Raw genomic sequence first — 22,816 nt, 5'->3', positions numbered from 1 at the left:
AGTGGAGTAGATGGCCTTGGTGCCTGAAAGTTTGGATTCCCTAGTGTTGGGGAATTTCAAGAGTAGGGAGGCGGGAATGGGAGGATGGTGGGAGTACACCCTCATAGTAATTGGAGGAGGGGGGATTGGGTAAGGGGTTAGGCATCTGTGGAAGTGGAGGGCCTTGATGCCTGAAAGTTTGGATTCCCTGATGTTGGGAAATTTGAGAGCAGGAAGGCAAAAATGGGAGGATGGTGGGAGCACACCCTCATAGCAACTCCCAGAATTATGTGGATCAGACATGACAGAGGCAAGCCGCCAGAAGACTAGATTCCAGAATTCAAACAAACAATTATCTTGATATTAAAATTTGTTTTGAGAATTGTATATTGCAGAATACACAGCCTTGGTGTATCTACTCATCAAGCAAGCTGAGCAGACCTGCTCAAACTTCTGATGTCCTGGAATTCCAGCTGGATGCAGTGACACAGCATCAGAGGCTTATTAATTTACTCTCCCCCCACCCCTCTTCTAATATCTCAATGCCTGTAATCAGCTTGAAGATGTTAATGAAGAGTCAGTGCCCCTATTCCCTGGGCTTGGGGACTGAGGTGGTTAATATTGGGCTGTCTTTCTAGGGAAAAGTAGTGGTTTTGTTGGAACAGGGAGGATTAGCTAGGATTTAGTGCATAGCCATAACCTATTGGCAGAAATATGTATAATTGTTATTAAGATGAAGTTATAATTTATTAAATGGTACAAAATTTACTTTGATTTCAAATTTAAGGTTTTCATTGGTACAAGCTTCTTATTGATATAAAAGTGAGATGAATACTGTTACTCTCATAGGCATTGTGCCTGTATAACACATTTAGGAATACAAGGCTTAGACCCAATCCTTCTTCAACTTTTTAAACTGATTTGAGATGGTTAGCCTGTGAGTTAAGGGCCTATAGCAAATTAATGGCTTTGAGTTTATTGTTAGAGTATTTTCTATATTTTATTTAGAAATAGCTGAGAGGAGTTAACAGACAACAGTCCAGATTGCCTTACGTAGATAGTTGGTTTTCAAAACATCAGAAGTCCACAGAATTGACGTTACAAATATTTCTGTATTAATGTACATTTTGATTAGAGACCTGTCTGCTCCTGACAGCTTCCTGTCTTGGATTCTAAGAATAAATTGAGCATCTTTGGAGTTACTCCAGTTGTGGTGAGACAGCCACTAGGCAAGAATTGCCTCTTTCCATCTACAAATTACTGTCCAGAAAAGGACACACTTGCAGAATAGCTGACTGATTATATCTGCCAAGACAGAGTAATTAGCCCTTAAAAATTCTGCATGACTAGGTCTGTCAGATGATCCTGGGCCAGAAGACTGAAGATCAGATGCTCCAACGTTTTGTAGTATAGGGACTGTCCAAGTGTTCAACGGTCTCTATAACTTGGCTAAATTTTAGAAGCTATGCTTTGTGCTTCCCATAATTTCAGTTAACTCAGTCATTCTGGATTTCTGATGGGGTTGAAGACTTATAGTCTCATAGCCAATCCTGGCTATTTACTTTGAGAGAAAAGATTAGAGAGGATGGTTTTCAGCTGACATTCATTCGAAAGCCAAGAGAAAAAAGCCAGGTTCAGAACTAAGTCTTTCAGTTAGGAGAGATGACAGAGGTTCTGGTTAGTCAACAAAATGATGGACTGGGTATTGGGTCTATCTTGTACCTACTGACACAAATTGGTATAGTTATGCTCTAATTGTATTTTGAGAGAACAGTTTTATTTTAACAGGAAGGGTGGTATGAAGAAGGAGCTAAGGTGGGAGGAGTAAGGAGAGGAGGAGAGGAGGAGCTAGGTGGGGGAGGGGGACATGGAGGCGGATGTTTGCGTGTCTCCGACAGTCAAAGATAGTTGATATATCTAGGTTGGGTATTGGGTTACACTTCTAATTGATATTGAGCATTACCAAACTTATAAAGCCTTTGATTAACATTTTTAAAATTGTATAAAAGCAAAAAGGAGAAGGGGGCATGGGATAGGGGTTTTCTAGGGAGGGGAAATGGGGAAAGGGGATGGTATCTCAAATGTAAATAAAATATCCAATAAATAAATAAATAAAAGAAAAAAGAAAGTAAAATGTTCTGGTTTCTAATGGTACCTTAGGGATTTAAAAAAAAACATATATACATATATATGTATATATATATATATGTGTATATATATATATATATATATATACACATATATATATCAGTGTACTAAAATAAACACAAGCAAACTTTCAAAAAACAAACAAACAAACAAACAACAAAAAAAGAAGACTTGACCAAAAACACTCACAGAAGTTTTACTCACAATACTAAAACAATTGGAGAATAAATCCTGGGAAGACGATCACACTCTAGTTAAATACATAAAACAAAAAAAAAATTATTTATCAGTAAAATAAACGGATTAGTGTTACACATAGCACAGATGAATCTCACAAATGCTATAGTGGGCTAAAGAATCCAGGCAGTAAAGAGTCTACACTACATCACTCTATAAATGAACAGGGCTTGCTGAGGATAGAGGGGAAAGCTGCAGAAAGGCGTAATGGATGGAGAATGACTGAAAGAGAACTTTCTGTGATGGAATTATTCTCTTAGCTGTGGTGGTCATATAGGTATACACATTTGTCATGATGCATACAGCTATACAAGTATAGCTAAAATCCAGCCCCCCAAGGAGACACAGAACAATGTCTATTCCTCCTTCTGAGGTCCCAACAGAGGCTGATTACAGCAAAGTTCAGTTGAAGGAGCCAATACATTTCTTGGGCTTCTTTACAAAGCCTAGGTGAGAGTTACTTAGGGGGTGTGGGCACTCCTCCCCAAACATCTAATACCACTGAGGGCTTCCCTGCAGCTGCATGGAGGGATGGGTACAGTTGACTATACATAAAATGTATGTCATAAGGTTGATTTGGAAAAAAATGGCTACAAGACTAAATAATCTAACCACATGAAATATATAATTAGTGTTTAACAATAATCTTTAAAAAGAAAAAGTGTGCATTATTTCTTCAAAATTTGGTCTATGAGGATTTTTGTGGTTGAGACAGGGTTTTATATAGCCTAAGGTGGCCTCAAATTTGCTATGTAATTGAGGATAGTCTGAACTTTTGATCCACCTGCCTCCACTTCCTAAGTGCTATGGTCCTAAGAATGAGCCAGCATCCCCGGTTTTATGAGGCCTGGAGATCCACTTCAGGCCTTCGTGATCCAAGCAAATACTGTTCAACCGAGCTACATCCTTAGCCCCCTCATCTTTGTTTGTTTTTGCTTTTCTTAGAAATACTGAAACAAACATTTTTCTTTTCCCTCACTATGCCACATTTAAGAGACAGGCATTAGAATAATGCTTAAGGACAATTAACCCCTATCCTCGGCCTGTGAGCACTGAGTCCTGAGTAAGCTTTGAGTGCACGATCTGTTTAAAGTGGGAAGTAATGAGAGTCCCAGCTAGTTACTGCCATATGTAAATGTGAGGCCAGTCTGTGGAATACCAACAATAAGCAGCCCACAGATGAGTGTCTAAAGTCCTCCACATTTTAAGCATTGTTATGAAAGAATCTGAAGCTCTTTGAAAGTCAAGAATGAACACAGAGGTGAACAGGGCTTCTCCAGTGTTGACAATTTGCTAAACCCTGAAGCTTTCTGGAGACAATCTGCTTCTCAAATAATAGAAACTGCTCATTTATTTTGCTTTCCTGAATATTCTCATCTATAGTTATTTTATTTTTCTAGACACCCCTACTCTAACAACTTGGCTATGGAGTCTATAAACAGGTATTGCTTCTTTTTGTTGTTGTTTTGAGACAGGGTTTCTCTGTGTAGTCCTGGCTGTCCTGGAACTTGTAGAACAGACTGGCCTCAGATTCACACAGATCCACCTGCCTCTGCCTCCTGTGTGCTGGGACTAAAGGCATTCACCACCACTGCCTGGCTAGTAGCATCTTCAATTAAACTACTGTAATAATTCTAGTGAAGTAGGAATGGTTTCCTCTAATCTCAAATTTGTTGCTTCTGATACTTCATTCAGACTTAGATATGCATGATATTTGAAGACCCCATAGATATTTGAAGACCCTATAAAAGTTTTCTTGTTTTTCTTACATTATGTCTTAAACTCTTCTATTATTTTTTGTTGGGAGCTGACTTGTAGCAGAAAGCAGCTATCAGCTTTGCAGCCATTTTGAACCATATTCCCTGACATGAGACTTGTTTTTTAACAGCCTACAACAGCTGAAGCACTCTCTGATATCCCACATATTTTGTTTTGTTGTTTACTGTCCCCAGCTGCAAGGCGTACATGACATCCACACCTGCAAGGCATGCAGTTCCCGTGCTATCCATGTCATACACGCCTGTAAGGCACACGTGGCATCCAAGCCTGCAAGGTGCACAGTACACGTGCTATCCATGCTATAGATGCCTGTAAGGCTTACGTCATATCCACACCTGCAAGGCATGTGGCAAAAGCCTATAAATACCCCAGATTTCCCTTCAATGAGAGGAGACAAGAGGAGATAATGAGAGCAACAATAAAGGAGAGAGAGACACAATAAAAGAGACTTGAGACTTGATCAGACCCTCTGTCTTGTCTCCATTCTTCACGTCGCCTGCCTCCCCCGCTCCTTCTCTCTCTAGACCCGGACCTGTGGAACAGAGCGGGCCGTTACAGTTTGGCGCCCAACGTGGGGCAGGTCAGTCGTTACAATTTTTATTTTTAAAATTAAAATGCAATTGCATTATTATCCCTCTAAGTACATAGATACAATCTTCTCAGTCCATATAATTTTACATCTGTGTATATGATTACATGGCGGACCACTTGGTATTGTAGAACCAGCTGGAGGAGGAAGCTCTTCCGTTTCTTCTGTCTCTAGCACTCCTTAGTTCCTAAGTTCTTTGTGCAGGGTTGAGGCCCCAGGAGACTTCCTCTTCCATTTCAGCATGCTATTGCTGTCATCCTTTTTCAGGTCTTGTTTAAGCAGCCATGTTGATAATACTTCATGGACAGTTTCTCTCGGGTTTCTTGGAGATAGTCTCACAGCAAACTTCTTGTTTCTCTGGTTCTTATATGATCTCTGTCATGTCCCATGCCCTCCCACTATGATCCCTGAGGCTCAGGCGTCTTAGGTGAGCTGGTTGGGACTGGGTACCTACCATGCAGTCACTTGTCCTCTTGGCTCAGCAGTGGGGTTCTGTAATGGTCAAGGAGACTTCCTCTGATGAGGGCGGATCCTCCAACGCCCTTATTGTACCATGAATCCTTTAGGACTGGGATGGACTCCCATGTGTTTGCTGTACTCTATCCTTCGTCCTCCCAAAAGAACTCTGAGCCTTCATTCTTCCAGAACACTGTGCTAATCCGAGTCTCAATTCCTTATCTCCTTAGGCCAGTTTCCAAATGATAATACCTAAAGCTCACTTTTAAAACATTTAGGTAATATTTAGGTAATACTTAAAGTTCACTTTTATTTACTTTCAATAACAAACTGCTTTTCTGAAACTATGTTTTTCAAATCCTTTACAACAGAAACTTATTGTAGAAACTAATTTTTTAAAGTATGCACATATATTTATTATTGAAATGGCTAGAAAATTTTAAAGTGTAAAATTTTAGGCAGAATAGGATTTTAGGGTTAGCTAATGAAGGTGCCATATATTTTCTAAGAAGAAAGTAGAGCCCAGGAAGGTCTAAAGTCATAAGCTGGCAGAACAGAGGCATAATGGAAATGCTAAGCCTTAGTTACTAGTTTCCTAATCACTGAGGAGAAACCGAGTATTAGCCATCTCACATGAGTGGTCACACAAGTTCACTTTCTATTCTACACTTACACTCCAACTGAAGTACTCTTGTAGGCAGAAAGATCTCCAGCTTAGTATCCTGAGAAGACAGACCATTATGACACAAATACGCCTTCAGATGCTCCAAAGTTTCGGCCATTACTGGATTTAGTCTTGCTTGTCTCCAGCCCTTTACTTTTGCAGGGTTAATCACAAGGCTGTCATCTCCTTTGACAGAAAAGATGTTCCTCATGTCTGCAAGGGAATACTGACTACTGGGCTCTTGAAACCTTGGAACTTGAAAACAAACAAACACAGGGAAAATTAATGAAAAACAATATAAACAGACTCATATTGGACTTTCTCAATGAAATATATTTCACACAGTAGAAAGTGGCAAAATTCCAAGTTATATCTGGTTTATTGTTCTCAAAGTTTTAATATTTGTATAAATCCACATTAGTTTAACAGTTTAACAATAGAAATCACACAAATAAATTTTTTTCTTCTTCTCTTTTTTTTCCTTTGAGGCAGAGTTTCCTACAGCACAGGCGGTCCGGAATTTTCAATGTGGTTGTGAATGACTGAGCACTGACCCCCTGCCTCCACCTTCAGAGCTCTGGTATCTACAGGCGTGTGACAACATATCCAGTTCATGCAGTGCTGGGGATTGAACCTAGCTCTATCAACTAAAGTACTTCCCCAGCCCTCAGAAAATTTATTCAATCTTTGGGACTATCAAGAAGTTAAAAATCCCTCCAAATTTAGTGTAAATGAAATTTCATTTTGATTGTTTAAAAATTACTAATCTAATATACTTGATAAAATTTGGAAGAACAGAAGATTTATTAAATCATGAATTCTAACTCTTTATAGCAAGCCTAAACAAGACATAATTGCCCAGATTTTAGGGTGATGTCATCTTAGGCATTGTGGTACAGATATTATTATGTCAGCACTTTTAGCCTAAACAGGTGAAATCATAACAAACAGAAGAAATGGAGTAGCACAATTACTTAACATTACTGTCTGCATTATAAGCATCCACTCAATATTATAAATTTTAAAAATGTAACTTTTGAGCACTTGGGAGGCAGAGGCAGGAGGATTTCTGAGTTCGAGGCCAGCCTGGTCTACAGAGTGAGTTCCAGGACAGCCAGGGCTACAGAGAAACCCTTTCTCCAAAAAACCAAAAAAAAAAGTAACTTTTGGAGTGATGTTTTATTTATAACATTAATAATAACTAAAACAGGTAAGTATTAGTATTAATATTAGCAATTACCAAAGTCATAATATTGTACTAAATATTTTCTGTGCATCATTTCTAAGTAATCCATGGAAGAATCCTATGAGGTAGATATTATTTTAGTAGTTTTATTGATTTATGACTAGTAAGCAAAGAACTGAGAATATTTAGAATAAAATATTTAATCACTGATTCATTATCAGAGACAAGAAAATGAGTATCTGTGTCTGGAGGCAGGAGGATTAACAGCTCAAGATCATAGCTGGCTGTCCTAGAACTTGCTCTGTAGACCAGGCTGGCCTCAAACTCACAGAAATTTGTCTGCCTCTTCCTCTCAAGTGCTGGGATTAAAGGCATATGCCACCATCACCTGGCTTGTATACGTCCTTGTATAAATATACTTTTTAGAAAATACATATCATCATTACTGTTCTCATTGTATAAAGAGAATGTCTTGGAGGGGTTTATTCAACTCAAAATTATGTCATTAAATTACAAATGGATTTTGTTAAAGGCTTTAAACCATCCTTCTTGGAAAGCTTGAAAAATGAAAAACCTTAACATTTTCACATTAGCTGTTTAGAACAGACTAATAAAGACAAAGTATTACATATATACATTAATAAGAATATTGTTAGATCGTCTGTTTTCTCTTTCATAGATAAGAACTATGAGAAAATCAGCAAGACTGAGACCTTGTCTATACAATGAGTCTCTAAAAGACAACTGGACTTGGTGTGACATTACACATTCCGTGTTATGAAATGGTCACATCTGTACTCTTTTCATTCTATTTGCCACTCAATAGCAAGCATTCTGTACCTGTAAGCAAGAACGACACCCAAGAGTTTCTGCAGTTCCCCAGTTGCCACAACATACAATATTTATTAGCTGATTCTCCAGCGCTAAGCAAATTACTGTAAAAGAAGAATCACAGTTTAATTCATTGATAGTATTGGCTGTTTTGTATAACCAAATTTTAAGAAAAGTACTTTTCCAAGTTTTTTACATGTAAATTCAAGTAAAAATAAACTTTATTTTGTAAATGTATAAACTGAAGTAGAGCTTAATAAATCAAATTTTGAATACCTTTTCCTTCTCTTAAAGATTTGGCATGAGCTGGGTAATAGTGGCACACACCTTTAAACCTAGCACTCAGGAGGCAGAAGCAGGCGGATCTCCTAGTACAAGGTCAGCCTGGTCTACAAAGTGAGTTCTAGGACAGCCAGGGCTACACAGGGAAACCAAAAGAAAAAAAAAAGATTTTTTATTAACAAATTTCTCAATCCTGTTTGCATAAAAATTGTGATGTTCAACCTTTATCATTAGTGTGATTAGGTTCAGAACCACCTAAGAGATTAGTGAGGCACGGTGAGTGTGTATCAGCCAAGGTACATCAGTGAGGGCATTTCCATCAGTGAGGCAGAGTGAGTGTGTATCAGCCAGGGTACATCAGTGAGGACATTTCCATCAGTGAGGCAGAGTGAGTGTGTATCAGCCAGGGTACATCAGTGAGGGCGTTTCCATCAGTGAGGCACGGTGAGTGTGTATCAGCCAGGGTACATCAGTGGGGGCGTTTCCATCAGTGAGGCACGGTGAGTGTGTATCAGCCAGGGTACATCAGTGAGGGCGTTTCCATCAGTGAGGCACGGTGAGTGTGTATCAGCCAGGGTACATCAGTGAGGGCGTTTCCATCAGTGAGGCACGGTGAGTGTGTATCAGCCAGGGTACATCAGTGAGGGCGTTTCCATCAGTGAGGGCTGTGGGGTGGTACAATCCCATGGCTGTGGCTGGGATCAAAGGAAAGGACAAAAGGAGAGAATGAGAAAGCAAGTGAGCTTTAGCTTCCCTGTTTCTGCTTCTTTGTCAACCATGGACTCAACAGCTGTTCTCTGCCATATGCTCCTACCTCTATAATGATGCACTGGCCAAGCACATGGGCCAAGCAAGTATGGACTAAATAAACCCTTGAAACCTGAAATAAGGTAAATCCTTCCTCACTTAAGCTGTTTCAGTCAGATATTTGGTTGTAGCCATGACAATGGTTGATCACTGGTGGCTACTTGTAACCAGGTTTACAGTGAACTTTGGGATTAAAAAGCAGAGTAAGAGGATGGAAAAAACATGCACTTTGGCTAGAAAAGGGCTAGAAAGTTTAAATTTCTAGATAATGAAGATGGGGCTGTTATAGGATGAGCACCACTAAAGAGAAGCAAAGCATATAAGAAAGATACCCATGGCATCTCAGGAATCGGATCTAAATGACAGGCTCTAAGGTGTAAAACTCATCTGACAGGCTTTCCTTTGGGAAGTGAGTGATGGGGCACCTTGCTCCCACAGGGCCATCAGGGGAAATGGTTTCATTAGTTCAAGTTTCTAGTTACCCAGGCACAGCTAGAGCCATGTTGTGAGAAGGCCCAACTACACTTTAACTGGCAGCAGACACTGTTATCTTTACATGATACTTGATCTCCAGGCATACAGAGTAGAAAACTTATGGTTTCATGCAGACTTCAACCCGCATTTTTAAAAGAAGACCCAGAAGGCCAGGTCATGTGTAACAAACAAGGTTGGATTTCCTCCATGGAGCCTCTGAGCACATGATCAGTGAGGAAGCTGATTAGTGAAGGTAAAGCTGTAGTGAAAACCTTGGGACGCCAGAGTTGCCAGGCAGACGGAACATCCACTAAGGAGTATTAGAGGCAATGAGAGGAGCAAACGTAAGACACAGCAATTCTGTTGTCAACTTAACACAAGTTAAAGACATCTGAGAACAAGGAACCTCAATTAAGAGAGTGTTTCCTTCAGATGGGGCTTTAGAGGGGCTGGAGAGATGGCTCAGTGGTTAAGAGCACTGACTGCTCTTCCGGGGGTCCTGAGTTCAATTCCCAGCAACCACATGGCTCACAACCATCTGTAATGGGATCTTATGCCCTCTACTGGTGTGTCTGAAGACAGACACAGTGTACTCATATACGTAAAATAAATAAATTTAAAAAAATAGGGCATTAGGCAAGCCTGTAGGACATTTTAAAATTAATGATTGATGAGGACATTTTAAAATTAATGATTGATGAGGACATTTTAAAATTAATGATTGATGAGGGTAGAGGGCAGCCCATTGTGGGTGGTGCCATCCCTGGGCTGGTGGTCCTGGGTTCTATAAGAAAGCTAGCTGAGCAAGCCATGATCAAGCCAGCAAGTACCTCTTCATGGCCTCTGCATCATCTCCTGACGCCAGTTTCTGCCCTCACTACTTTTTTTTTTTTTTTTTTTTGGTTTTTGGAGACAGGGTTTCTCTATATAGCCTTGGCTGTTCTGGAACTCTGTAGACCAGGCTACCCTCGAACTCAGAAATCTGCCTGCCTCTGCCTACTAAGTGCTGGAATTAAAGGCGTGTGCCACCACTGCCCAGCTCTGCCCTCATTACTTTTGATGATGCTCTGTTATATGACACTGAGTTAAATAAGTCCTCCCCACTCCACAAAAAATCTTAACATTTTCTTAGCTTTATAATTAAGGCACATTTTTTTTAAAAACACAGGTAACCCATGTAGCTCAGGCTAGTCTGAAATTCATGACTTTACTGCTCAGACTGCCAAATGCTGGGATTACAGCAATAATCCCAATACTTAGACTTAAAACATTTTTAAAAATGGGAATTTTGAAGGTGTTAGTTATGGAAGCCAGATGGAAGTAACTTATTTCTTGATGTGATGTGTAACTTTCAGTTGTTTCGAATGACTCTAGGTCCATTAACTGTTTTAAAAGCCATTCTGTTCTAACTGCCAAACCATAATGCATCAGGCAAGAAGACTTGTTTCATAAATTCTCATTAGCTATTTGAGTTACAACAATAAATACAAAATAGATTAAAATAGATCATCTCCAGGGGATGGAGAGATGGTTTAGTGGTTTGGAGTACTGACTGCTCTTCCCGAGGACCCAGGTTCAATTCCCAGCACCCACATGGCAGCTCACAACTGTCTATAAATCCAGGATCCAACATCCTCACACAGACATACTTGCAAGCAAAAAACCACCAATGCATATTAAAAAAATAAAAAATTAAAGAGTTATTATGATTAATATTTGAAGGCTAACTGAAATTTAAGACTATGCAAATGTATGTTGACTTCTGTTTCTGATTGCCAACCTGCCTCCTCAGACAGATTAGGATATACAGAGTAAATAAGAGAGTAAAAGGGCCTAATAAAGACTAATTGTGTCCTGCAAATAAAAACCTTCCTCTTTAGCAGAGGGACTAAAGTATTAAAGCACATGTGACTGCATTCGAATGCCATGCTTTTCCAGAGCTCATCCATGCTACACACATGCCCTGCTCAGGTTGACTTTTACACAGCATAAAACTGCACCACAAATGCAAATACTTCTTAAACAGAATGTGAAGATATACTTAGGGCACTCAACGCTGGCTCCTCTGTGTCTCATTTAGACATCATTAAAGATGTGTACAGAACCTGTGATGAGTTCTGGGTCCTTGGATGCAACTACCTGCAGCTACCCTACAGCAGCCTGCTCAACAAGAGCAGCCTAGGACTCATTCATAAGGATCTTGCAGGCATGCCTGTAATTCTCCTGGAGGTGTGTGATTTAGGACACATTAAGTTCCAGTCTGTGTGGAAATGAAGACTGTACTGACTAAGTTTCTAGTCTTGTGACTTGAATAAGAAGCAAAATTGAGTGGCTTTATTCCAAGATAGTAGACTAACTTATCTTGGAAAACACCACATTTATGCATGCTACATAATAAAAGACAGCATCCAAAGCTATCTCAGACTTTCAGCAGTCATGCGTGCTGGCCTACTAAGATATGCCATTTTGGCCTTCAATCCCAGCACTTGGAAGGCAGAGGCAGGCGGCTCTCTAAGTTTGATGCCAGCCTGATCTATGTGATGGTTCCTATATGCTTGGTCCAGGGAGTGGCACTATTAGAGGGTGTGGCCCTGTTGGAGTAGGTGTGTCACTGTGGGTGTGGGCTTTAAGACCCTCATCCTAGCTGCTTGGAAGTCAGTCTTCCACCAGCAGCCTTCAGATATAGAACTCTCAGCTGCCTGCATTATGCCTGCCTAGATGTTGCCATGCTCCTGCCGTGGTGATAATGAATTGAGCCTCTGAATCCGTAAGCCAGCCCCAATTAAATGTTGTCCTTTATAAGAGTTGCCTTGGTCATGGTGTCTGTTCACAGCAGTAAAATCCTAAGTAAGACAATCTACATAGAAAAACTTTGTCTCAAAAACAAAACAAAAAATATACAATTTTTGGTCAAACTAAAATATGGTGATTTAAATGCCTTGTAGTATCAATTCTAATACCACAGACAATTCTGTGCAATAACAATGGGTGTTGAACAGATTTAGGAATCAATCCTACTTTTATAGATCTGGTATTGTCATCCTGAGGAAATAATGACAACGGTAAGCAAGGTCAAAGGACATACTCTGATAGAAATGAATTAGGGTTTCCTGGTGCCCCTCTGGGAAATAAGCTGATGAGCACACTATTCTGGAGCCTTTACCTACTCCTGCCCACAGATGTACCATACCTCTAACAGTCTTTGAAATAGACATTCAGAATTACAGAGAAACAGACTGAAGGGCAAAGCAATTAAGAGCAAGTGATGGAGCCTGGTAACTTTAATGCAGAGCTTTAAACCACTTATTCTGGGGTACACTGTGACTTTCCAAATTCATATCTTGAAACCTTAATTTCAGAATATCAGACAATGACTGTGTTTGGAGATAAAGTCTTTTAGTAAAGAAATAATTAGGTAAAGGAAGTTACTAGAATACTTTTTAATCCTACATGACCAAAACCAACACAGCAAATACTTTATTCAGTAGCTTCTGGGACTATGAGAAAATAAGACTTATTGTTCATGCCATCCAGTCTGTGGTATTTGTTATGGAACTAATCCACAAAATGTGCCTTACGTGGCAGTGAGTGCCATTGGCAACTGTTCAGAGGCAATTTCCTAATCATTTTATTCCTGTGTCAGGACCTTAAAACCTTTAATTTATTTACTTTTAATAAGCAATATTAATACTAACACTGGTAGTAATACTTTAATAGTAATATCACATTCAAAATTCTAAAAGTTACTCTAAAAGATTATATTGAGAAAAAAATCCTACCATATTGCCATATTCCCTAGTTCCCTTCCAGGCAAAATCAGCCTTATATATGTTTCTTGTATCACTGTCTAACAATAAATAGTCTATGAAAAACCACATATGTGTGGATATATATTCATATACTCTCCCCATCTGCTTATAATACACATTATATAGTCTCACATTTTTTCATAAGAATTTTTTGGAAGTTGCCTTTAAATGGAGATATTTCATTAAAAACTGCTTGTCCTAAACTTTAGTTCTAGATATAATCTGTACTTACATTTTACACGCAGCAGAAAACGGAAATGTCTGAAATCCTACGTATAACGAACTCACTGAAGAATGCTGCCTTGGTAGGCTTAGATGGGTTGGTGACATTTCTAGTTCTCCTGAGATATAAGGAAATTGAAGTTATATAATACTGTATAAGATTTATAGCTCTTGCAATTAATTATTTGGTTTGATCAATTTATTGCAACAAAGTTTTTGTATTAGAATTTAATATAATGTGTTTTATCACATCCACCGTTTCCCCACACTCCTCCCAGATTCACATCCCCATCCCAACTTTGTGTCCCCTCCCCATTTTTGTCACGAAATTCAATTTGTGCTGTTTATATAGCTTTTGATGTGGCCACAAAATATGTCAGTAAGAAGATAAAAAACACGTTAGTAAGATTTGGGGGTGGGGCTAGGTAGATAGCTCAGTTAGTAAAGCATCAGAACCTTAGTTCAATCCTAGAGCCCGTATAAAAAGCTGGGCATGAGGGCATGCCCTTGAAATCCCAACCTACCCTTTATTCGTGAGCCCAAAGTTCCAGGGAGAGATTCTATCTCAGAAACCAAAGAGGAAGGCTCCTGAGGAACAATGCCTGAGGTTGACCTCTGGCTTCCACTAACATATACGAGTGCATACAAACACAACACAAGAAATTTAGATTCCTTGAGATACAAAATAACAGTCCTAAATTTATTTTATATATCTATACACATCATATACACATACAAATTTATCACTTGGGATTTCAATGCAATAGTGGTGACTTTAAAAAACTACTGTGATGGCTGAGCTTTACTGAGCTTGCTATGTAAAATAAATCCTAAGAGCTTTGTGTATAAGGAGAGTTTTAATCTGCAGGCTTATGCTGTCAGCATTTAAGAGACAGCATTATTTTATTTCCATAGTAAATGTTGGTGATGTTAGGGAAATGGAAGAGTAATCAGTGAGTCAGGACTCTAGATGTCCTTGACAGAATTATAAATTAATAGAATGGGCCTGAAAAATAGCTATAATTTAAGACTATGTGTAGTTAAGGGTATATATGCATGCACACCAGGGTGGAGGCCAGAAGTCAGTGCAGGGTGTCTTATACCCTTACTCCGCCATATATTTTGGTGCCAGATCTGTACCTGAACCTAGGCTGGCTACTGGGGATGGCACCTAGGTACTCATTCTTTTGTGGCAAACACTTTACTGACCAACCCACCTCCCAAGCCCCAAGATTTGCATTTTAATTTTAGCATTATTTCCTACACTCATCCTCTCAAATATAACTCTACTGTGCATGTGACCCACCCTTGTTGCTGACAATATTCTGATAGAGCAAATATAAAGGGGCAGAAAAGGGAGAGATGACAAAGAAGGATCCTAAGGATGGAGTTTTGAACACAAAAACCGATTCACAGTAGACTATAAATGCAAACGTAGTGTGCGTCTGCATCCTATAGGTAACCCTTGCAGAGTCAATGACAGGCAAAATCTCTACCTGGCTCACTGCATTCTGGTTCACATAGGTTTGCAAAAGTTAAGTTTTCTGTGGAGTTGCATTTTATATCCTCAGTATCAAATTCACACTTGGAAGTAAGATCTGAAAGGAAATGGAAGAAACTCTATCAACAAAGTACCATTAAAATCATGTATATTCTGAAAAAATGTTGACATAATAGGTAATATCTATTGTCCAATGCATATTCCCTTCACTCCTCATCTATCAATTAAAACCACCAAAAATATAAAAATGCAAAAATTGGCAAAATGACTGAAAGCTAAAATGGGGTAGGTAAGAACATGAACACTTTGAACAACCTAATCTTCCTGCCATAAATGCTTACTTGCTACTCTACTGAGGTAGAATTCTACTTGTGGTTCTGCAGATTAAAACCAAGCCTTGGGTGTACTAGGCACTCTGCCACTGAATCACACCTACTGGCACTGGTCTGTGTTAATGGTTATTTCTTTTTCCAGTTGCCTGGCACAGTGTGCCTATGACTTTATTATTGTTGTTATTATGTGCATGTTTCTGTTTATGTATGTGCATGTGCCTGCACATATGTGCATGTAGAAACTAGCGGTCAATGTTGGGGGTCTTCTGCAGTCACTTTCTACATTATTTTTCAGACACAGTCTCTCACTGAACCCCCAGCTCACTGACTTGGCTTAGGCAGAAGGGCTAGCAAGCCCCAGGCACCCTCCCATCTCAGTCTGCTCAGCACTAGAGTCACAGGCATGCAAATGCACGCCTGGCATTCAGTGAGTGCTGAGGGTCAGACTCAGGTCTTCCTGCTTGTGTTGAGCTCCTTACTGACCTGGCCCTCTCTCACACTATTACTTGCTATTCATTTTTAACTTCATACTTTGTAACATACAACTCTTATAAACAACTCTTATATACACATTAATTCCTTGGGTGTAACACAGATCTTTCTATTTTGCTTATAAAATTATTATTTATACTATAATCAGTATATACATTTAGACGAGTTCTTTCCCTTACATATTTTCATTAAGTTGACACTGAGTCCTATAGTTGGTGGGTTTTTAGATTGTCAGAAGGAGAAAGTACCCAGAAAACTGGAAGTAACTGGCCCTGAGGCCCATTCCCATTTATAGCTCTTTTACCAGAACTTAGATAAAAATATGAGTCTCATCATCATGAAAGTTTTGTAGACAACTCTATCTTCACTAGAGTCCATGATTAACAAAGCAGCTGGAAAGTGACTTTAGGAAAGGAGAGAGCAACAGAGAAGCCCCAAACTCTCTATAAATATACTCTGTCAACTCCTGAACTACGTTTGCTGTGGTGTCCATGAAGAACTCTTAAGACTAAAAACACTTAACAGAGACTTCAACTTATTCCTGATAAAGGGGTGAAAGAATCTGTAAATTTTGAGCCAAGCCAAGAACTTATTGTGAAATAAATAAAAATCAGGTTTCATTAGTGGGATATAGCAGAATTTAAACAACAGCCACAGAAGGCAAACACAGCTAGCTGATCCTCAAATGTACAGGCTTCGTAAGACACAAAGAGCAGGATGTCCACTTTTGCCATCTCTGTCCACCACAGCACTAAAAGTCCCAGCAGAATAGTGAGGCAATGAAGGGAAATAAAAGGTACCCAAACTGAAAAGGGGGTAGTCAAATCATGTCTGTTTGCAGCTGTTATGATATTGTACATAAATGCAAGGCTCTGACAAAAAATAATCTGGAATAAAGAAATTGAATAAATTTTCAGGATAAAAAAAAATCATACCAGTCTGCTGTGTTCCAATATGTTACGTATGAACTGTCCGTCAGGTCCAAAAGAAACAGCTCAATGGCTAATGGTGGTGCCTATGAGCATGTTGAGGACACACACTGGCCTCCAGGCTCTCTGAGCATGAGTGCCTGGTAGAGTCCCTGATGGCATTCTGGCTCTTCTCACCCTGCCCTCTACTCAGAACTCCACTCAAGGGCTTCTTTTCTCCAGCTTCTCATTCCTATATAACTTGCCTCTTGGTCTTCTCTGTCTTTGTCCACTCTCCTCTCTGTCTCCCCACCTTCTCCTCACTCCCTCCCTTCCTTTCCCCCTCTCTTTCTCACTCTCCACCCTACTCCGCCACCATGGCCCAGTTCAGTCTGCTGGCCATGTTCAGTCTATGATTTTCTTTTCCTACTCTGGACTCTTTCAGATGCCTCTGGCTGTTCTCTCCTTCATATCTACAATAAAAATCTTCTCCTCAGCCATACCTTGGAGTGGTCATGTCCTCATTTTATATATGACCCAAAAATCCTCATATACTGTGACTAGAAATGTGAATTAGTACAGTCAAAAATGGAACTAGTATAAACACAGTCTGGCAAGCCTGCTGCTGGCATATCCATCCAAAACAAACAGACAATATCTCATAGCAATAACTACACATCCATGTACCCTGCATTATTCACTGAAGATAAAAATTTGGAAATACCCTGAGTCACACACACAGAAAAACAACCAAATTAAAAGCAATGTATCCAAGCCAAAGAGCCAAAGACAATACATAAACGGCCATTAAGTACATGAAAACCTACCCAGGAAAGTCAAATCCCACTATCATGATCTACCACTTCAAGGGCACTAGGCCAGGTATTTCAAACACCTGATAACAAGTTTTAAAGAGGAGGCTAGTAATCAGAACCCTAAAACCACTGCAGACACTCAGGAACACATTCTGGCAGTTCCTCAGGAAGTTAAGCATGGAGCTCCCAGGATGCAGCAACTCTGCCCTCACACACATCCTGAGAGGAAAGGAAATGCATGTGTGTGGACATGTCAGCCAGCAGAAGACACAGGGGACTAGAAATAAACCCACACAACTACAGCCACCTCATTATTTGACAAAAGCATCGAAACATACATTTAAAAAAAAAACCCAGCCACTTTAAAATCAGCTGGGAAATCTGGATATCCATAAACACAAGAATGAAACAAGGCCCATCTCTCTCATTCAGCATAAAAGTCAACTCGAAATGGACCAAATCCTGTAATATAAAACTGGAACCAATTTTCTTTCTCTCCTCTAGCCAAGCAAGATGCCCAAAGGAAAGAAGACTGAAAAGAAGCCAAAAAAGTGAACCTAGTTTGAAAAAAGTCCTAAGAACTTTGGCATTTGACAGCTCTTCCAGCTCCAAAGAGATCTCACCCACTTCATAAAATGGCCCTGGCAGCATCAGGCTTCAGGGGTAAAGAGCCATTCATTCTCTATAAGCTGCTCAAAGTACTTCCTGCCATTAATCAATTCACCCAGGCCCTGGACCATCAAACAGGTACCCAGCTGCCTAAGCTTGCCCACATGGACATCCCAGAGACAAAGCAATAGAAGCAAAGGCAGCTGGTCTTCATTGAGAAGAAAGTTGCTGGCAAAGGGGATGTCCTAATTAAAAGACCAGTCACTTGTCCTTCGAGCAGTCACCACCCTGGTGGAGAACAAGAAGGCTCAGCTGGTGGTGACTGCCCATGATGTAGATCCCATTGAGCTGGTGGTTTTCCTGCCTGTCTAAAGATGGAGGTGCCCTACTGCATCATCAAGGGAAAGACCAGGCTGGTCAACAGGAAGACGTGCACTGTTGTTGCCTTCACACAGGTTAACTTGGAAGACAAGAGCACTCTGGCCAAGCTGGTGGAAGCCATTAGGACCAATTACAATGACAGATACTGTGAGATCTGCCACCACCAGGAAGGCAATGTCCTGGGTCCTAAATCTATGGCTTGCACTGCCAAGCTGGAAAAGTAAAGACTAAAGAACTCATCACTAAACTGGGATAAATATACACTGCTAAGCTTTCTGCACATAAATGTAATTACAAAACTTTAAAAAAGAATTATTAAAGTACAGTTACAGGAAGGAAAATTTAAAAGGTAAGAGAACCCATGTGACATGATGGCAGAAAGGGATGAAAGGGGATCAGCAGGAGTAGGGCAGGGCATTGGAGGTGGGGAGGGTAGGGGAGAGGGCCAACAAAAACTATCAAGTAGGAAAAGCATAGGATGAAACCCATTAATAAGTTAAATCAAAAATGATAAAACCACAAAAGCAAGTTTATACACTAAAGCATATAAATAATTTAAATGTCTTTCAATAGATGTACCATGGGTAAATAAAATGTGAGAAAACATTTATCCCATCTCTACAATGGGATATTATTTGGTTATAAAAATCAATGAATCACTGATACATCCTATAATATAAATAAGTTTGGAAAATTATGGTAAGTGAAAGAGACTGGCCACAGGAAGATCACACGTTGTATGGTTGTATTTTACTGAATTCCAGAATAATCAAATCTAAGTTGAATCTCAGGAATGTCACTCAGTAGTAGAATACCTGTCTAGCACACAAAGGCCCTGACTTAAAATCCAACACCAGAAAAAAAGTGATAATGGGCCAAGAGTCTAATGGCAATGACCCTAAGACTTCATCAGGTAACTCAGAACATCTCTCTAACGTATTTTAGTAAATAAAAACCCCAATAACAAGTAGGTTTTTTTGTTTTGTTTTGTTTTGTTATTTTTTGAGACAGGGTTTCTCTGTACAACTGCCCTGGCTATCCTGGAACTTGCTTTGTAGACTAGACTAGACTTGAACTCACAGGGATCTGCATGCCTCTGCCTCCCAAGTGCTGAGACTAAAGGCATGCACCACCACGCCCGGCACAAGTAGTTTTTACAAGGAACACATTTCTAGTGAACTCTCACCTCTTCTGAAACGTTCACTTTCATCTACAGAGTCCATTATTTTCAGTATCGAGTTTAATGGCTCCTTCAGTTTTGATGGTGGTAGAGTGAGAATTTCTTGTTTGGGATTTGTAGATATCAAGGATTTAAACCCAGAAGAAAAAACTGATGGCTGAAATTTAAAAATTTAAAATTTATTACAGAATATTTCCAAGTAAATACATTTAATTTGTAAATGAATATGTTTGTTTAAATGTCACAGTAAAATTTAAACTTAAGTTATATTCTGTCTTATACTGCTATACAGTTTTTCAAAACATAGAGGTTTTTCAGTCAAAAAATAGGTTTCTTTTACAAGCAATGCCTTTCTTGAGTAATCTTTTTAATAATTTCCATTATTTTACTGACATACAATGTCTCTAAATATGTTTATATCTTCTTTTGGCTAATACATTTTAGAAATTATAAATTAAAAAGAATTACCACAGAAAACAAGAGATAGCAAAGTAGGACAAACCAAATAGATCTGACAGAACAGAGCTCATCCCTGCTGTACCCCATGTAATGTGAGGAAACAGAAGTCATGTCTACCATCCCCCATGAGCTGTATTTTTCTCTCACCCTCACAGACAATATTCCTCAACATATGAGACTGCACCACTGAGAATTAACAAGAAAAGGGAGACTGGATGGAGTCAGGAATTCAATAAGCAAATTAGTATCTTTACCAAGTTGTTCACATTTTATCTGTAAGGAAACCCTTGAAGTGCCTTTACTGCCTTGTGTATATATCCTCTAAAAGTATATTTTTAGAAAAATATAAAATATTTAATATTTTCTTAAAATATAAAAGTATATATTTTTTTATTTATTTTATGTAAGTACACTGTAGCTGTCTTCAGTCACCCATATGAGGGCATCAGATCTCATTATGGATGGTTGTGAGCCACCATGTGGTTGCTGGGATTTGAACTCATGACCTCTGGAAGAGCAGTCAGTGCTCTTAACCACTGAGCCATCTCACCAGCCCCATAAAAGTATATTTTAAGAAAAGCCCCAATATATAAAATGTTTCAGTTGTCCATAAACCATTATATGTATATTTAAATTAAAATTCTAATAGGATTTAGCTTCTAATTTTTAAACTTAACTACTTAAATTTCTATACCAAGTATAATAATTAAAATTACTAAAAAAGGTTTGAAAATTCTCTGTACCTAGACTGCCCACTAGACCAATTAAATCAGGATATAACTTGGTAGGATTCAACTTCAACCTCAGCTATGATTGATACTCATTATTTAGAAGTAAATTTGGCTCTATAATTGACACATACTCAACCTCATATCAAAAATTTTCACATGATAGTTGTAAACAGTTAAAGTAAATTACTAAGATTTATAAAGGTATGCTTGCTTGCTTGCTTTCTCTTTCTCTCTCTCTCTCTCTCTCTCTCTCTCTCTCTCTTTCTTTCTTTCTTTCTTTTTTCTTTTCTTGTTTTTTTGAGACAGGGTTTCTCTGTATAGCCTGGCTGTCCTGGAACTCACTCTGTAGACCAGGCTGGCCTCAAACTCAGAAATCTGCCTGCCTCTGCCTCCCAAATGGGACTAAAGGAGTGCGCCACCACTGTCCAGCGTCTTATTTCTATAAATACATTACTGAAAGGAAGTGTTACAATTCTATTGAAACATACTAGTTTCTTCTTAGAAAAGGTCTCCTCAGCCATACGGAAATCTCTCACAAACGGTTCCGAAGGTTCTTGAACAGAGAAACACTCCCTTAAATCAAAAAATCAAACAAGATTAATTAATACTTACTAAAAAACATTTAACAAACATTGCCAATCAAAACACACAAAGCCTCTCATGTAAGTTAAGATGAAGCAATGGAACCCTCACCCCCAGGCATAGATCCATAGCATCTAAACCTGTGGCTATACAAAGAATGTTCTCTTGTATAAAAGCGACTACAGTATCAGGAATTACATACGTGAAATTATCCTTTCCAGAGAGCTCTTCTTTGAAATCTAAAAACGGATCCTTCACCAGATAGAGCTTTAGTCTGCTCAAGAGACTGTTCACAGTTGGTAGATGATTGTCCATTGGTTTATTCATAAAAATAATGTCCTCATCAATAAGTAATTCTGAAAAGAAATTTAAAAATCTAATAGTTGTAGCAGAGATCTAGACATTAAATATTAACAGATTCTTCAAACACACTGAAATCATTAAGTTCTCTACTATACTGTGTATATAAAACACAGAATGTGGTACCCAGACAAAAGAAAAATCTCAATAAAATGTAGTATTATTTAGCACATGGAAACAAAGACAAATGTTCTGAAAGGGTTGCATTATAATGACATATACTTTATCAATAAAGACTGGCTTAATCAATCGAGGGAATAATTTTCTTCTTTAAAACAGCACCAAAAGTTTGAAAAAATAAAAATACTGGGCTCTGGTCAAGTATGGTTTTCTGTTCTCTGCATCATTTAATCTGTAAGGACATACAATGAATGGGTATGATCTAGAAAGCATACATATGAAATCACAGAATTCATCATTATAAAGTTCTTCATACAATGCTGATATACAGTTAATTATAGTGAAGACTGTATACTGGAACATCTACTTGGAATGTATAATATACTTTACATATTAAAAACACTGCTGGTAGTATTAACTGTGGACGTAAAATTTCCTTTCTACCCTAACCTTCTATGTTTTGGTACTTTAGAATCTTGGCTATTTGTATGAGTTTCTAAGTCTTGGATGGGAAAATTAAACTGGACCACCTCTTCAATAAATTTCTCAGTGAAAAGAGAAAGGAAAATGCATGCTTAAAGAAAGAAGTACTCAGAAAGCCAACGTCTCCAACATGAAAGCCTCCTTGAGTGTGGAGAATGGACAGATCTCTCATTCTGAACAGAAGTCAGTTAAGTGGGGCAGTCGGTTTCAGGAGAGGAATAGTATGTAGTTTTCAGGTAGTGATGTCTCTCACGGCTGACTACATAAGTGATATGCATGCGCCTAATCAATATTTGACAGAAGACAAGCAGCTGGGAGGATCCTTGCCTGTGCCAAATACTTGAGATACAAACTAGCCTCTTAGGTGACCATTCAAATCATTTAAGTTCCTGCCAATCTC

General features: G+C 38.9%; 1 protein-coding gene across 1 annotated transcript in view; it reads right to left on the bottom strand.

Moving 5' to 3' along the window:
- The window catches only part of Shoc1 (shortage in chiasmata 1), an 87,220-nt gene that overhangs the window by 40,871 nt on the left and 23,533 nt on the right, over positions 1-22,816 (bottom strand). Inside the window, exons 6-12 of the mRNA XM_076934894.1 lie at positions 21,656-21,809; positions 21,360-21,444; positions 19,688-19,838; positions 14,960-15,061; positions 13,474-13,582; positions 7,879-7,973; positions 5,862-6,107 (exon numbers count right to left, since the gene is read on the bottom strand). Coding sequence (XP_076791009.1) covers positions 5,862-6,107; positions 7,879-7,973; positions 13,474-13,582; positions 14,960-15,061; positions 19,688-19,838; positions 21,360-21,444; positions 21,656-21,809 — 942 coding nt within the window. The remainder of the gene's footprint in view (positions 1-5,861; positions 6,108-7,878; positions 7,974-13,473; positions 13,583-14,959; positions 15,062-19,687; positions 19,839-21,359; positions 21,445-21,655; positions 21,810-22,816) is intronic.

The sequence above is a fragment of the Arvicanthis niloticus genome, chromosome 5, assembly GCF_011762505.2.
Source record: "Arvicanthis niloticus isolate mArvNil1 chromosome 5, mArvNil1.pat.X, whole genome shotgun sequence".
NCBI classification, from domain to species: domain Eukaryota; kingdom Metazoa; phylum Chordata; class Mammalia; order Rodentia; family Muridae; genus Arvicanthis; species Arvicanthis niloticus.
This window is presented reverse-complemented; position numbering and strand designations above follow the sequence as displayed.